General features: G+C 36.8%; 1 protein-coding gene across 5 annotated transcripts in view; it reads right to left on the reverse strand.

The window, feature by feature from the left end:
- Positions 1 to 18,377, reverse strand: part of EFR3A (EFR3 homolog A) — a 75,401-nt gene that overhangs the window by 16,316 nt on the left and 40,708 nt on the right. For 4 of the 5 annotated variants that reach the window (XM_084200963.1, XM_084200965.1, XM_084200962.1 and 1 more), the window contains 9 exons: positions 18,070 to 18,207; positions 13,475 to 13,553; positions 12,359 to 12,494; positions 11,009 to 11,173; positions 8,765 to 8,879; positions 6,882 to 6,933; positions 4,021 to 4,193; positions 3,498 to 3,573; positions 712 to 873 (listed from right to left, as the gene is read on the reverse strand). In XM_084200963.1, coding sequence (XP_084057089.1) covers positions 712 to 873; positions 3,498 to 3,573; positions 4,021 to 4,193; positions 6,882 to 6,933; positions 8,765 to 8,879; positions 11,009 to 11,173; positions 12,359 to 12,494; positions 13,475 to 13,553; positions 18,070 to 18,207 — 1,096 coding nt within the window. The remainder of the gene's footprint in view (positions 1 to 711; positions 874 to 3,497; positions 3,574 to 4,020; positions 4,194 to 6,881; positions 6,934 to 8,764; positions 8,880 to 11,008; positions 11,174 to 12,358; positions 12,495 to 13,474; positions 13,554 to 18,069; positions 18,208 to 18,377) is intronic. The other variant, XM_084200964.1, reaches the window with a different exon arrangement.

Consider the following 18,377-nt stretch of genomic DNA (forward strand, 5'->3'; position numbering starts at 1 on the left):
TCAATTACATATTTTAAAATTAAGGATGCAAACTGCATTTCACATGTTTTATAATACAGCTGCACATTTGGGAATAAGGTTAATGACAGAATAAACTAGGAAAAAAAGGTATGATTTCATCAAATTTCCAGGGCACATGTTAGCAGTACTTTATTTTTGATTTCAACACAGATAAACTTAATATGTTATCCAGTTTCCCTGAGGACTGCGTGCAAGTATGAGTAAATATTTGAACCTATTAGGAAATGTCAAGGAATAAAGCTTAAAACACTGACAGAATATTACTCTAAGGTAAGACAAAATAGCCTGGTTTAGTAACTATTCCCAACCAATCAATTAATTATACCGAAGTTTTCATCCTGGGTGCAGACAGTCCATACATTTTATATAGAACACCAGCTCATAGGCTGAGAGAACACCTTGCAATCTGCTAATGAGTATCAGTGATTCTAATAAATGTTTCAACAAGTTTCCATATCTGCTGTTTTTCCTGAACAGCACATGTTGTGGAAGTTTGTTGCAAAACTGATTAGATGCAGTTTCGCCATTAGTAAGTGGTATATACAAAGAGCGCTTCCTCAGGGATCAATCAAGTTCAGACCAATTTATGAGATTTCCATTTTGAAGATCAGTATACAAACCCTCCCAGTTCTTCACATCTCCAAATACACATTTGAATTGTCAGTCAATGAACCCTACATAGACTCATACCTGCAAGGCAATAGCTAATCGAATGAGGTCAATAACCACTTCTTCATTGGCCAGTTCTATTGTGGTAAGAGCTAGAGATGTAAACAGAAGTTCAAAGTTTTTCTGGACATTGTCTTCTTCTTTGCATCCTAGGTAGATGTGTCTGTACAACTGCTGACCATGCTATGAAAGACATAAAAGGGAAAATGGGTATTAAATAATAGAATAATTTAGGTAAGAAAGGATATTTAAAGGTCTTCTGGTCCAACTCTACTCCAAACAGGGCCAACTTTGATGTTAGATCAATTGAAAATAAAAAAAACAAAAAAAGGATAAAATATATGGTGCACACATACAGAAAGAAACAAGTACATGATTAATCAAGTAGACCTCAACTTTCTAATAACAGCTTCTTTATAAAACACTGTACTGTTCTATTTTATGCGCAAATGTACAGATATAGAAGACGATACAGAGAATTGCATGATTACTGCACAGTATCGGATGTTAGAATTAATTTCCTGTTGAAATATTAGGAAAAAACCTGCCCGTTTATGAAAAGGAGAAACCAAAAAGCAATCTTGAAATATTTTTCAGTAACATTTGAGACATTTCAAGAACTCATTTTCAAGAACTGATGAGCTCCAAGTGTTATCCTTATCATCATAAGGATAATTTTTTTTCATTAAGCAACACCTCTCAAACAGCAAACCAAGAAAAAATTCTGCTAGAAGGTGTTTCAGAAGGTGAGCAGGGTTCATTTACTGATATGTGTAGGGAGGCTACAGCTCTAGTGAAGAACACAGGGCATTGGTCACTTAATGAAAGACTCTCCACTTCAAAAGTGAATTTCTTCTCATGACACTGTGCCGAACCAAATCTCAGTAACTAAACTATTACCTCAACACAAAAGAAAAATGCAAACACAAGAAACACACGATAAGCAGCAGGTGTTGTATGGAACTCAGAGCTCAGTAACACCCCAGCTTTCCTCATCTGGAGGGGGGTACAAGTCTGTATCGGCTGACACAAATAATTTTCAAGACCTAAATACTAACTCTAGACATATTAATTCAGCTCTAGGAGGAGGAAGAAAAGTAATTCTCAACCTCTCTTTTTCAAACAGGACATACTTACTTAAGAAATAATGATGGCATTGTTGGTCTTTTCACTACCTCTAACATCAAAAAGTTGCCCAAATATATATTGTATTTAGAAAAGAGGGAAACACAGCTATTAGCAAAGCACAGAAGCTGCTATGAAATAAAGGTTAGCTGTTTAAAGACATGGTATATTGGGAAAATAAAAGTAATGAAATTTTTTATCCCACTGATAATGAATGGCACTCAAATAGGAAAATTAATTATTATGTGGATTTTATCAATATGTATCTTTCTAGAAGACTGGAAAATGCAAGAAGTTAAATATTTCCCTTCAAAGAAAGGATAGATATAAACTGAGCAACTGGTCTGAAACAAAGAGTTTTGTGCCTATGTTTGGTTCCATTCCACCTGGGTGTGATACAGAATTGCCTCAGGATCCCCATGTAGCATCAAGCAAGCCCAAATGGTCATCCAGGTGTTAATGAATCTCTGGAGATGCCTCATCCCTGTCCTTTGATTACGCAGAGCATCTGGGAGGAGCAGGCTGCTAACATGCACATCTACATCAGGTGAGTAACATATAATCACACAGATAATCATTGACTGACTCCATTTCCCAGAGTTAATATATTTTTTAGAAGCCTGTATGCTCTTTTCTTGACCTATGAAGAATCTCTTTTCCTCTTCTGCCCTTTTTTTTCAGATCAATATTAACAATTCAAATATTTAGTTTGACAGCTACAACTTTCATCTAGCAAAATACATCTTATCCAAACTGCTTTAAATCATAGACATTAAATCAATGAATTAAAATTTAATTCACTTTTTAAAAGACACATTACTAATAATCGCCAATGTTGGAATATTTTTTATATTTGTATTATTCCAGTTGAACATGTACTGGAAGAATATTAACTGGACTAACTTATTGCAAGAACCTTTATCTTGCAAAGTTACTTGAATTGCCGTACAACTCCAGTTTGCATACTATTACATGCAGTATTTTGGCCTACTTCAGTATTTTCTGGTTTTTGTTTACATACCTACACAGATAAGCCACAGTCAGGAATGACAGTGCACAGTAACAGCTTTATGTATCTTTCCCACATAAAACCCAAGGTGTCTACTGTAAGCCATTTCACTCCACTTAAGTATTATCTAAAAAAACCCTGTTTTTCATTAGAGCCAAATATACTGAGAAGTCACCTAGTACAAAGTCCTGTGAAAACAATCTTTTAAGAAGATAGCTGTTTTGTGCTAAATTATCTTCCCTTGACATCTTTACCTAAAACATAAGGTATAAGTCTGTGTACCACAGTTATAGAAAGATTTCTAAATACAAAATTGTCTAAAAATACAGCAAAATAAAAGCCAAACCAGTGAAAAACAGCTACTGAGCAAAAATTAAATGCTGTACAGGGATCTAACACTAGGGAGATCTTTTCAGAATCATGGTTTTGACATATGCTGTTCTAAGGTCATGCATATAAAGGTTTTAACTGAAGACATAAATTAAAATTGTATTGCATGGAATCATCTTTCAAGTATCTAGAGAACATCAACACTGAAATCACTGTAACTTGATTACAATAATTTGATACTGATCTTTGTGACTTGTTGCAAAGCCACAGCTGTAGAAGAAAAGCAAAACCACTGGTTCAGTTACTTATTTCTAGATAGAAAAGTGATGTTTCATTCTATTACCTTTTTCATGAAGCTCACATCTTGTCTTGAAATCTTGTCTCGTTTTATCTTTAGATCAGAAACATCTGGTATTATTCTACAAATGAAAGAGATGAGTTGTTTCAGAAAAAAAAAAAAGTTGGAAATTAGGAGAATGTGGAATACAGGAACTATTCAAACAGATCTTGACCCAATTCCCATTTTAATTATATCCATGCCTAACAAGGATATTCAAATTTCAGTTGAAGAGGAAGAGCCAGAAAGAGAATTATGACAATCATGTATTTTTTAATCTACATAAAATTAAAATAACATTCTGTCTTCTACATGGCTAAATTATGATATTTATAATGGTTATCTAAGGTACTGTGCTCTGAGGTTTACCTGTAAAACTCTTGCCATGAATAAATGACACTGAGCACTGTGCATCTACCAAAACAGTACATTAATAATTCATATTAGCAAAAACATTTAAAAAACAACAGTAGTTGTCATTCAGGTAACGCACTGGAATTTCAAACAGGCAAAAAATAAAGAGCAGTACCTGATCCCTCTGAGCTTGGCTCTGTTGTCGTGCCGATCAATGAGGTTGTGCAGGATTTCCAGCACCAGCTGCCTCAGCTCAGAGTCCTCCATGAGTGAAGGAGACAGCAACGGGTCCAGAAAGGGGGCAGGAAGTGCATTACTTATTGTTGTGGCTTTGTATCCTGAAGTCACCTGTTCATTGTTTTAAATAAAATTCATGTGGCATTACTGCATTGTAAGAATTAATTGCAGCTGTCACTCACTTTTTAGTGGGATTGCTTTGGCATCCACAAGGTAGATTCAAATTGAAGTACTGTATTAATTTTGAAAATTCCTGACCTCAGTATGAATTTGGAAGGATGTCAGCACACATTTCCAAATTAAGTCACTCATGCTAAAAGGATTTTTCAGGATCCCTTCTTTACAAACACCCCGAAGCAAAAAATAAAGGTAATGGTTTTTTATATGGTCTATGAAAAGTTGCAGGGCATAAATTGAAGATGATAGGAATTCCAGTCAATAATTACAATAGAGATTTTTTTCATTTCAGGTTATGAGCTGTTCACATACGGTAGAGTAAGCTCATGTGAAATAAAAGAAATTAGGGCCTATATGTACACCTCAAAGATTTATGGATACTATTTTATTGCAAACCATGAAGTAAGCAAATACCACTTTCTTAGAAATCTGGTGCCAAAGTGTTATTTTAAAAATTAATACTACCTCTGACTTGTCTCACTCAGTTACCTTTAACTAAAGCAAATTCTGCAGGTACACAAAGAAAAATAAACTTCTACCTAACTACTAATTCAAATTTTAATTAGCTGAACATCTACAATAGCCAGAAATATTTTAAATTTACCATCCCTTAAAATGGAGGTTACCAGAATATTACAATCTCAAAATATTTTACAAAGTATGTATAACCTGTTGAGGATGAGGGGAGCAAAATTATTCCAAATTTAATTATAATAAATGCAATAGTATTGTCATCCAAGGCTTACATAATAATTTATATATCTTCCATACCCTTACAGTTTTTACATGTGTGCTGTGTTTTACTGGTTTTGGCTGGGATAGGCAATTTTCTTGACAGCAGCACACATGCTACTGTGTTCTGGATTTGTGACTAAAGCAGTGCTGGTAACAGAGATGATTTGGCTACTGCTGAGCAGGGCTTACACACCTCCAGAGGAATATCCCATATTAAAATGTGTCATGTTCAGCAGCAAAACAGGAGGCAATTTGTGAGGGCTGCCATTGCTCAGAGACTGGCTGGCTATCATTTGGCCTCTGGTGAGCAGCTGGGATTTTGTTTTATTTTATTATTCCTTCTTTTTCTCATTTCTTAGTTTTGTTTTTCTTGCTTTCCTTTTTTTACTTATAAACTGTCTTCATCTCAACCCACTTCTCCCACTGGTACTGTCCTGGTTCTCTTCCCATGCCCCTGGGGCAGGGTAAGTGAGTGACTGGGTGGTCCCTGGTGCTCTGGGTTAAACCTGAGCTTAGCTGAGGGCTTCCCAGGGACATGGCTGACAGGAGCACCAGGGAACTAGAAGGTATCTGATCAATCATTCTGAAAATGGAAAATGACTGATATCGCAAGCAGCAAGGCTGCAAATCTAAGTGCACACTTTTAATGAAGTGCCAGATTTCAACTGCCTGTACAGCATTAACCTGTCTGCCTGTGTATGCACGACAACAGACTGTTATGAAATGTTATTCTTGTGCAAAGAACACATGATGTAAAATACTAAGTTTTTTCCACAATATTTATCAATTACTAATTTATTAAGCATCAGAACAATGATTTTCACACCTTTGTGCTGTGATGGGATTTTACTTCCATATTCTAAAAGAGATGCGAACCAAAATGTTAAATCCCTTCCATCTGTACACACACAAAATCATTAGAACAATTCTTACCTGTTTTAATGGAATTTTAATATTGGTGAGATGAATATTATCAAGAACAGTTTAGACATACCTGAATCTATGTTTAATGAAGACAATGTGCAAAATGACCACCTGAGGTCCTTCTTAAGAAGTTCTCTATCCCTAAATTGCAACTGTGAATGCCCAGCTCTTTTGCAAACCAGAGTCTAAGATTTCAGATTTGGATAAGCCAAGAATGGTTTAACCTATTTGCCTAACACCATACACGAGTTTCATGTCAAAGCAGGGACAAAAACTCATTTTCCAGGAGGACATTCTTCTGCTTTAGCTTGTGAAATCATTCCCCTGTTTGAGTCATTAAACAGTTCTCAGCTTATGCAACAAAATGGGCCAGGATTCTACTGGCAAGAGCCTCCTTTACTACCCACCTTCTGATTTTTACCATCTGGGTCTATTTCCAGAAATATTCTTTGAAGATTTACTCTTTGAAATACTCTTTGAAGCTGAAAAATGTATTTGTGATAAAAAATTCAATCACACCTTACAAGAAATTTGGGAAACATTAGGAAGGAAAGAACAACTGCGTCTGAGGTATCCATTCCTATGGTGGTTTTAAAAATACTGGCCATTCTACTAATTACCACTTTTCCAGGCTCAGAGATAAGTGATTTCACTTTGATGTTGCCAGTATTGCCGGCAGAACTCAACCTACTCAAGGATGTTCTTTTGGATCTGCAGATCCAACTATGACTGACATTCACTGAAGTGCTCTAAGAGGTGGAGGCGTATTTCTTGTGCTGCTTTTAATGTAAGTTGGAGAAATGCTTTCACAATATTACACAATAGAATTACAGGTCTATGCAATATGAATGTATGTTTATTTTCATAGTCCAGTGTTGTTATACTGTACTTTTATATGTAATATATACATCAAGTGGAACACTGTGTGTTTATAACATAGTATACTCATCACAGAAGGCTTACCATAAGTAAAGATCTCAATAACATGATTTGAATCCTCCTGGTTCCCAAATCTCTACAATTGGAAAAAAAAACAACAAATTAGGTTTTCTTGAATATCTTTGAAATATTATTCTACTCTAGACATTATTCTCATTTTTGAAAAGTGAATACAGCAGTCTTGGAAGGAATGCTGGATGATAACAGATCATCTCCAACTGAGTTGCAATAATTAAATATTTCTGAAAGACACATTCATAGGAAGGCTTGAAAATTGGAGCACATTCAGTTGAAGAAAAAATTAAATTGTACATGTGAAGCAGGTATAAATCTTCATGTTTTAATCAGAAATCTCTAAAGTGTTTGACCACTATGAGCTTGATGTCATTTTTACAAGAATCAGCACTGAAAATTTCTTCTGGACTAAAATGCAATTGAGTACTTTAATAAATGCGGACATTTCTTCTTTAAGTCACATCCCAAAACTTTGAGACTGGAAAAAAGTTTTCGCAAAATCAGTAAGAAAAACTGAAAGATTCCTCAGCTTTCATATCACAGAAAGGTACATGAAACACTACTTGACCTGTTCGTCATCTGTTTTCATTTCCCTCCTGCAGGTACTAAAAGTAGCCGAATAGCTAAAGATATTTAGTCACTATTCTTGCAAGGTCTTAGGACATAAAAGTGCACTTAGAATAAATTGCTCCATTCACAGAGATACTTTCAGGAAAGTAAAAAAGGTACAAGCCATTTTCTCCATTAAATAGTATAAAGGAAGATCAACACTCTTCACAAAAGCTGGCCTCTATGTAACAGTGGAAACTTCTACCTTAATGGGCTACAATCCTGGCTGTCTGTATCATTCAAATGTCTTGGGCAGCTGAAACCAAAATTCTAAGTAATGCCAGACTTTATAAACAATCAGAAAACCTTCTTTGCTCAGAGTGACATATGCACATCATACTAACACACTGCTCAGGCACATGTTTACACAGAATCTCATAAATGAAAAATTATACAGTTATAAAAAAAACAACCACCACCCACAACTGTTAATCCAAGTAGAAAATTTCATATGGATTGGTTCTTTAAATACCTCCACAATGAGTGACAACTGCCTAGTGCAGACTTGTATCTTCCATGGAATAGCATTCCCATGCTGCAGGGATACTGTATGAAAAGCTATCAAGAAGCTGGAGAATGACAATGACTTCCTACTTAATCTATTAGGGGATCACTTATGTGGTGCAAAGTGTCTGCGCACATCTGGAAAGCACAGCTGCAGCCTTTTCAGTGAATTCCTCATACTGAGGAAATGCAAAACCATAATTTTAAACAAAATTATTCCTGTTACAAGGAAGAGTATTTAGTGTAGGGTGACTTTTAAATTGCATGTTTATTAAGTCTGCCCACTTACAACTTTTTCCTATTTCCAAATACATAGGGAAAATCCAAAATTCCATGGAATTTCTGCAGTTATTTCTTAATCTGAAGTCAACTTGTACAGAATTTAAAAAAAAAAAAAACAGCAAACCTTAAACATAGTTTGTAAATTATGCAATTTATAATTGAATTCCTCTCATTCTCAAAATCCACATATAAAAAGTTATGGAATTAACAACCATAAAATGCATAATTTCAGAAAAAAAATTGTATAAATGCAGGGAGAGCGTTTTAGTGAAAAATAAACTGACTCCAAATCAGGTAATTTTTATCAGTAAAATGTCTGTAGGTTGATTTCATATTGCTGACACTGAGCTTGTCTTGGTTCTGCACATTATTTAATACAGCGCCTAAAGAGTTAGAATTTGCATTTCGCTTTTCTTAATGTTTTTCACGTCTTAAATTATCAGTATTCTAAAATCTCGATTTTTAATTTGAAATTTAAAAATGTAAGATATACAAACCCAAGGTTACTGGGATCCAGCGATTGTGAAGTTGCTCCCAAAACAGGTACTTTGCTCATAATGAACATCATAATCTCTGACCTCTGGTAGTCTGGAAGATTGCTTCCAAAAAATCCTAAATAAAAAGAGAACAAAATCACAGAAGAAAAAGAGATATAGGGCCCTTCTCTTTATAAGAAAACCCTTTAAGGCACAAGGAATGTATTAACAGGTCAAAATAGATGAAGAATAAACATATGAGTTGTTTTAGGGCATAATCTCATATTTATTTTTGCTGAATTATTTTAGTGAGTCTTTTTCATGATACTTTCATCTTTGAATACTAAAACATAATTTCATTCTCCTCTAAATAAACAATTTAAAATTTAAATATCTGCAGTCTATTAACTTGTACCTAGTGAAGAATTGGAAGTGTTTCTCATGGCACACAGCATAGTTACTTTTGCCTGTTAAGTCTCCAATAAATATTGCAAGTGAGGGGACAGAAATCCCAGAGACATAAAAGTATTTTAGGGCGGTCGCTGTTCTTGGGGAGTGATGAGGTGAGCAGCTTCTGTGCCAGCATCATGGGAAGAGGAGCACTCCAGCATGGGGTACAGGGAGGGCTCCTGGACCAGGGGAACCTAATGGGAGCAGAAAGAGCTCAATGGCTCAGGGAACCTGGGCAGGGCCAGGAGTAATGTCAGGCACATATACACCGAGTGCTGGCATCAGCTGGCAGGAAGGGCACTGCAGCTCTGCCAGCTCCACCAGGGAGAAACGGTTTCCACTCAGAGAAGACCCTGTCCTCTCTCAGCTTTGCACCCACCACAAATGAAGCAGCTGCCCAGACACAGCTCCAGTGGGAACAGCTGCCATCCCAGTGCCAGCGCACCTAAAGAACTGAGATAACACCATTACAGCCAACATTCCCCAAGGAAAGAGATTGGGGAGACCGGGTTAATGGCAAGTCCAATGTGAATGAAGTGTACCCTGGCAGCCAAAAGAGCCAACTGTGCCCTGTGGTGCAGCAGGCACAGCATCACCAGCTGGCTGAGGTGACTGTCCCATTCTGCACTGCACCGCTGCAACCCCTCCTTGAGTCCATGCTTTGGGTGCCTCCATCTAAGAACATCAAACACCTTCAAGGGGGGCAGTGAAACAGGAGATGCTGATTTCTCTCTGGTGACCAGTGACAGGACATGAGGAAATAGGATGCAATTGCATCGGGGGAAGTTCAGATGGGACATTAGGAAAAGGTTCTTCACTAAAAGGAAGGCTGGCCACTAGATCAGGCTCCCCGGAGAAGTGGTCACAGCACCAAGCCTGAGAGAGGTCAAGCAATATCTGGACAATGCTCCCAGGCACATGGTTTAGTTGAAGCAGTCCTGGGAGGAGCAGAGAGTTGGACTCAATGATCCTCCTGTGTCCCTTTCAACTCCAGATATTCTATTTAATTACTATGAAATAGTGTAACATTAACTTCAGCAGAAAGAAGCTTCACTTTTAAAAGGTACTGGAGTTTCTGGGATTTTTTTTTTGGTGGGAGTTGAACATTTTAACTTGGAAGCTTTTCTGAAATGGTGAGAAATAATTTATTACATACTTGCTACTGCTCTTCAAGGCAAGCAAAGGTACAGATCAGTGAACAACATTTAAGCTACATCTCCCTTGTTCTTTAAGAAAAGGAATGCATATCATAAATGCACCCCAATATATAACATCACAGTCATAAAGGGAAAATCTGAGAAAGGGGGAGACACTGTTGAGAAAATAATTTCAAGTGCTGCGCATTAATGTATTTCAGCTAAGTCATGGTAGCACAACTGGCCATTAGGTGTCATTGTTGCTACTATGTTTATCATTCATTTCTATCAATTTTAAAGCACTACCTATGAAAAAATGTATTACTGTAAACAACTGTTTGCAGCGATTTTCATAAAAGGACTAATAGCAGTTCTGTACCAAACATAGAGATTTCTACATTTCAAGGGCCACATAATAATATTATTAAAATTAATTTTAAGTCCATCAACATTTTTAGTTTTCATAACCTTCCTGGCTATGTGTTCAGTTAACGCTTAAAAGAAAAACCTTTCAAAAATCAAACACATAAAGCAAGCCTGAGATGAGAGGCAAACACAATCAGAGAAACCACACTTGGTAGTATTCCTTCATGATTCAAGCGGGTCCAATATCATCTCATTGGGGAAGAGTGAAAAGGGGCGAACTTTTAAGTGAGCCTGTGCCAATTGTATTACTCACCAATTGTTTGAATAATTGCATTCTGGACAATCCTCTCATCACTCTCCTTGGAGCTAATGCTTAAAGTGGTGCTTTCACAGGAACTGCGCCTGTCACCCAGCTCAAAGTCAACGCTAATGCGCAGGTGCTTCAGCAAGGTATTAAAAACCTCCAGAACTGTTGGGCCTGGAAACAACAAATAACAGTGATTGCAATTGTCAAGGGGGAGATGTCTGCAGAAAGTGAAAACTGGGCTTTTCAATCCATTTTCACAAGTAATGAGAGTAGGATGGTGAAGAGAACAAAGTGTATTACAGTCTTTGAGGCATCATGACTAGAGAAAAACTTTTGAGGTGTGCCTCCACTTTGATACATTAGAAATTAACTTGGAACCAGGAAATACAGTCAGGAATGTATGCATGATCTGTTATAATCCACTACTGGGTCTGGTCAGGATGGAGGTAACCTGATTTTCATTGTGCTTGCAGCTTTTGCTCCACCCATCAAACTGTCTTTATCTTGATCCATGAAACTTCTCACTTTCTTTCTACATTGTCCCTGTCCTGTGGGAAAGGGGAGTGCAAACAGCCCAGAGTCAACTCACCATGCAAGTTTCAGATACAAAACAGAAGTGGTTGCTGAAATTAAGCATCAGTAATGGATTTAACTGGAGGTATTGCCCCTGAACTTCAGTTATTTCAAAACCTGTAACTAAAATCCAGATTGGATCTAATCATGAGCTCTTTTCGTCAAACACTAAAAGATTTCACAAGTCTGTGCATGCAAGTGGGTCTCATATAAATATGAAGGACACATTCAGGCTCAAGCTAATGAAGCAAAACAATAATATTTCAGCAGGACACCAAAAAACAACAGGAAAAGAGCACTAGAGTGTACATCTCTTCATAACTACTCTTATTTCGAGGAACTATCCTAATTTTAAATGACCTAGTTCACCTTATTTTAGCTGCTTCACAGTCAATAAGGTAACATTTCTCAAAGACCATTCTACTCCTGCAATACTCAGGTCACAGCTGTATCACAAAGCAACAGTGCTCTTGATATTTTGTAGTGACACACAGTTCTCTCAGACTTTATGATTTCTTTCCAAACAGGAATACCTGCCTTTCACAATTTTTTCAATCATTTTTTCAATGCAAAGGATTATATAAGAGTCAAATAACCAAGTGTATATGCTTGGAGTAATTGCAAACCAAGTAAGACTTCAAGCATTTACCAGCACAAAAGAAAAAAAAATTATACACAAAACCTTCTCAAAATATTTCCAATCAGTCTGAAATCAAAGTGAAAATGAGCACTACCCTGCAAATTTATCCTTTGACCAGATGCCTTTAATTTAATACAACTTACCTATTGATCCTTTAGCTGCTATTGCAACTGCTTCCAGAAGAACCTGAATAATGCCAGCACGAACTCGTGGTGAATCCCTTTTGCGGATATCAAGGTGTCCAAGGATTTCTTGTATTACATGATGGGAATATTGTGCCTATTAAGAAAACAGACAGCAAATCTTCATCTGTGACTTTAACAAGAATAAGCTCATACATCACTCAGCTACGGTCATGACCACGTTCCCATTCCGCAACATTTTCATGCAGAAATTTATCAAAATTACAATCAATTCATGACTAAATACAGATTCAAAAAACTGCCATGGCAGATGAAGAAATACAGGTTCATTCAGCCAGCCCAGTGTACAAAAGAGTCCTTTAAAATATCCAGGAACACAGAGGAAGCATGAAATTGACCCTCACTCAGCTAACTGCAGTTCAAAGAATTCAGCACTATTGATGTAAATGGTGAGAAAACTCAGCTGTCTCCCACAAACCTGGAATTTTACACTTTTATCTTCTGGGCATCTGTGTTTGATGCAATCAAAGAATAATACCTTGAGGTTTACAGCAGACAATGAGAGCCATAGAATGGCTTGAGTTGTGAGAGATCTTAAAGACCATCTTGTCCAAAGTCCCCTCAGCTCAAAGCCCCATCCAACCTGGGTTGCTCAAAGCCCCATCCAACCTGGCCTTGAACACTTCCAGGGATGGGGCACCCATAGCTTCCCAGTACAAGCTGTTGCAGTACTTCACTCCTCTTCAGGTAAAGAATTTCTTCCTAATATCCAATCTCTACCTTCCCTCCTTCAGCTTAACGCCATAATACAGGTTTTCCACTATTGAAAATCCTCAGCACAACAGTTGCATGTGAAGTTGGTCTCTTGGGTTGGAAAACCAGAACAGCTGTATTGGCATGGAAAATAACCAACCTGAGATATTTCTTTGTCAGGCATCATGTCCAGCACCCTGCTCCTTGCTCTGGAGAAGAACCACCCCACTACCTTCCCTTGAATCTTTTGGATTCTTTGACTTCATCTACTGTCTACCATTAGCATGGTGAGATAAGCACTGAAACCTCTCTCATGTGCTTGAAACATGTATGCTAGGAAAAAAATCCAGGAGAAAATCCTACCTGTATAGAATACATGATGATTTTAAAGCAGGAAACAGCAAATTCATTAGGATCCCATAGTCTATGATGGTCTAAATGCCTGTAAGCAAAAATTAAGATATAACAAAATAATTACATTCTGCAGATATAGTAAATGGTATTTTATGAATTTTCTCAAAATTCACCTCTAAAGGATTATTTACTAACTTAAAACTTCTATACAATGACTTATGAACCAGGTCGGCAGAAAAGCACATGTTTTCTAGGTTTAGGATATGATCACAAAACATTTGGCTGAAAAGAAATTCCTGTTCTGGAAATTAAAGGAACCTAGAAACATATATAGTTAAGAATACATTGTTTCCACACAGAGCGCTGGGACATTAGATGGTTACCTACATGAAAGGGATCTGCTGAAGGTTGTAACACCTTGAAAATTTATATTTTACAGAGGATAAGTAAAGTTGGTTTGAATTACAAGCTGGAAAATAATTAGGACTGAATGCTCCATCCAGAATAGAAACTATGAAAAATATTTTTGTTTTCATGGTGGTTTCAGAAATAAAATATATGGAAAACAAAAAAGAGGTGTTCTTCGTGTGTATATGCCTTTATACTCTGAAGCATTTCAACATCTACTGCAAGAACGATCAAAACAAAATCTCAATAAAAATGCGCCAGTTTCTCTTTAAATGGAATAGGAACCACAAATGAGAAAAAAAATTATCTGTGTTTCAAGCAAATACAAAACAATCTGCTTAAGCAGAAATGTTGAAAGCTATGAGTAGGGCCCACAGATTTTTGCAAAAAAGAGATCTGTGTCCCTGAAAAAGCATTAAAAAAATAACTGTGTTTTTTCAGTCTAGAAGATTGAAGAAAAAGTAACTTTGAATGCATTTTAATTCATATGATTTAGGTTTTAAAAAAATTTTTAAAATCCACAAACAAATTCACCAGTGAATAGCAAATATACCAAATCAACAAAAAAACTTTGTAACAGAAGATGAATTCAAGTTCTGTTCCTCGACAGGTATCTCAGCTACAGAATCATTACTGCTCTCCCTTTTCTCAAAGAACTTAGGAAACAAAGTTGCTTGAAACAACAAAGTGAAAAGCTCTGGAGGTGAAAGAAGCCAGCACTGTGAACACAGGAGGACTGCCTGGATGCTGTAACTTAGTCTGACTACAATCTGGAGATCTCAATTCCCTCACTGGGCAGCTGCTCCCAGCCCAATCACCTGTACAAAGGTCTCCTTCAAGGCTGATTAAACCAGATGACACAAAGCATCTCCTATGCCCTAAATTATCTTGCACACCATTGCAGAGATTAAAAAAAAATTCTGCCATCTTGACACATCATATACCTTTAACAGAAATCCCTACAGGAAAGAATGTCAGGAATTTTTGCCTGCCAAGACAACAGCAGATTTACATTACTAAATATCCAACTTGAGTGACTCTTGGGAATAGCTGCTTTTCTTGTGCACAGGTGTCACTGAATGGAAAATCCTACTCTTCACTATCTTCCCCTGATTGGAACTTATCCTTTAATCTTTCAGGGCACTGTGTTCTCTGTTATCGTCAACAGTTCCTATTCATCTGCCCCAAAGATCCATTCAGGAAGATTATGGTCAAGCGCATCCCATATCAAACAAACAAAAAATTCCTCTCTAAACAAGACATACAGTTTTATATTGCCAGAAAGGCCAAGTATTAGCTACTTCAGGTAGATGAACTGCTGAGAAGACAGCAGGGGGAAGACGACAGACTTGGCTAAAGCTTTGTGTAACAGCTCAGTGGGCAGCATACTTTGTATACTGGAATTTTCCTCCTAAGGACAGTAGGATTAGATTCCTGTAGATGATGCATTTTACTGACTGTAACAAGTGTATTCAAGGTAGTTTTGTTTTTGCAAAAGACAGTAAAGGGTATTTTTAGCATGGTACATTTACTTCAGTTAAAATCAAGTCACACCTTAACTCTTTTTTTTTTTTTAAATGACATTTCTTTCAATAAAGAATATCTACAGAAGGTTGCAAAACATTCTATTGCTGGATTAACAAATACCAAACTCTGCCTTCCACTGAGATCTTTGTACATATGTGGACAATTAGGTCTCTCAAAGGAACAGCAGAACCAATAATGCAAGTTTCTGGGGAGAGTGCCACTAATGATCCCTGAATTCTTTCTCAGTGCCACACATGCAAGTAATCCTTAAAGCAATCATGATAAATTGGTACCAAGGATCAGAAAGCATAACTGAGTCATGCATGTATGGGAATATATAAAATATTCATCATGTTTGCTGAAAGAATATTGAACACCAGTCTGTTAATATTCCAAACCCCTTCACACGTGATGTGATAACTGACAAGAATGGAAATGCAGTTGTTACACTTGGGAAGTTTCACCAGATTTCTGGATCTCTCTGAATCTGTCTATTCACCATTGCAAATCTATGCTAACTATGTCTCAATAGCTTCTGACTGTTGACACAACAGAAAATTTTTTTTCAGGTAATATTAATGTAACATTTTTTGACTTTCATTAAGCAATTAGTGAGATTGATCTGTAAGATTTTATTGCAAATTATTATTTGAGAGTTTCTAGCTAGTGCATGCTGACATAACTATGGAGATTTTCTGCCTAAGGCAAGGAGAATTAATGTCAATCCAAACCTATACCAGGAGACTGACTGCAGATTTCTATCTTCATTATATTTAAACCCCTCAATCACTAAATAAACCCTGCCTTCATGATGCAAGCAGCACTGCTTTCTCAGTTTTGCAAAGAAGTGGCAGCATGTTGCCTGATATTACAGTGTCACATGAAGCAAGCCTTCAGGTGGAGAACTGAACCTGCACCTTCATGTTAGCATTGTAATAAGAGGCCCTATCTATATTTCCAGTTTCCTTAAAACCTGTGAAAGAGCTGAACATTGTTAGAAGAAACTGTTTTCTAATCAGAAGGTAAGTCAGGTTTTTCAGTCCAATAAAGTGCAATAGAATCTCTATCTCAAACTTTCATTCTAACTGTTCTGTCATTCACAAAGTAAAGCTAATTAGAGCACTCCCTTTTTGTTTAGGAAAAACAGCTTGAAACTGCAGTTTCTGCATCTCTTGTTCTTCAAAAATACTAAACCTTTACAGCAGTCATTTCTAAAAAGACATATTTGGCAATTTGCCCTCAAAGTGGAACACAAAAATGGCGACTACAAAGACTCTCTATTCATAGAGGAGATAACATTCTGAGTAACTGGTCATTATCTACTCATTTCAGTGCACAAATGCAGCACGTGGCACGCTGAGGTGCACACAGACCAACTGGCTCCTTACAGTCACAGCATGTAAGAAATGAAAATAGGCTGGAAATAAACTTTAGAGGCTTTAGGTTTTAGATTAGCCACAGGATAAGCAGCTATGACACCTTCTCAAATCACAAACCAAGAACTACCTCTATCTCTGGAATCAGGAATTATTCATAGGAAATTTCCCTGATACTAAAATGATTCAAAAGACTCAAACCACTGCAAATGATGATAAAGTTTTGAGATAAACCCACTAAAAGAACTAAGAAGTGGTCAGAAAGCAGCTGCAGTGTAGTACCAAGTAGTCCATCCAGACTGTGTAGTAATGAGGTGCTCACTGTGATCATAGGTATTTTGGAAGAATGCAAATTTTAAATCTAGGAAAGAATGTTTTTTTAATAAAACACTCAACTTTGCAACAGAAACTCCTCCCAGGTTGGTATAACATATACATACAGAAATTAAGGGAATGGTACAGCTCTTTGTAGTCAATGTTTTTCAGGATAAACAAGGGGTTACAAAAGTTTTCTGCCTTCAACACCAACCCTATCTTTTTTTTAGTAGTAACTAGTAACTTGAAAATGGCTTTTGATAGATTGAAGGTCATTCAGTGTATAAATAAAATGCTTAATCTCTGTGGGAATAACTAGGCTATCGAAGAGAATGTATTCCTGTACCTGGGATGTACCTTGAAAAATCTACAAGAAGAAGCAAGCAGGCCTCCTCATCACCAGGAAAAGCCAGGGTTTGAAAGTGATATTACTGAGTGTTAATACAAGAGATATAATTTATAGTGTGTGTTTTTGTGCATAATGTGCATACTGTGTACATATCTGCCTCTCACTCCTAAATGAGTTGTTAAAGATATCAATCAAAGAATATTGAAACTGGTCCTGGAAGAAAATGGCAGGAAAACATAAATTTTAACTTTATGGGGCACAGTATTCCTTTGTGCTACTTGTACTTTACTTGGTTTGTCTCTCCACTGATTGCAACACTCATCTATGGGACATTAATAGCCTGGACAAAGTTTCATATTGGGAAAAAAAACGCCAGCTGAAGCAACAACTCATGTAAGCTACTGTATTTCACTTGTAAAAATCAGTAAAACGGGACATGCATTCCTCCATAACTGCCTTCAAGTTTATAGACAGAGGAGAGAGAAGAGGACAGATTAAAAGAGGGGCAATTTTTTAAAGAAACGTGAATGGAAACCTTTGAGCTGAAAAGTAGGAAAAAATTTAACGCAACAGAGTTAAGGATGAAATAAAGAAAACCTCTTAAGATCTTCCACAAATTTTCAACTTACGCAAAAACTGGTCTGACAGCATTGTTCATATTTCCATAGGTTGCTCGTCCTAGTAGTTCCCTGAAACAATTCTCAGCCAGCACAGAGGGATTTTCTTCTTTCACTCCTACTGCAGGAGAGGATGGGGGGCCTATTCTGCTGAAATAAGACAAAATGAATTGATTATACTACTAATATTCACCTTTTCTTTACTGTATCTACCCTTAGTATTAAAACATTCACAAGTCGAGTCACAATCTTGAAATAGGCAAGAACTGCATTTCAAATATGCATCAAACCAGAATTCTGAATAACATATTCTATTCTCT

The sequence above is a fragment of the Fringilla coelebs genome, assembly GCF_963513975.1.
Source record: "Fringilla coelebs genome assembly, chromosome: 1".
In the NCBI taxonomy this organism is placed as follows: domain Eukaryota; kingdom Metazoa; phylum Chordata; class Aves; order Passeriformes; family Fringillidae; genus Fringilla; species Fringilla coelebs.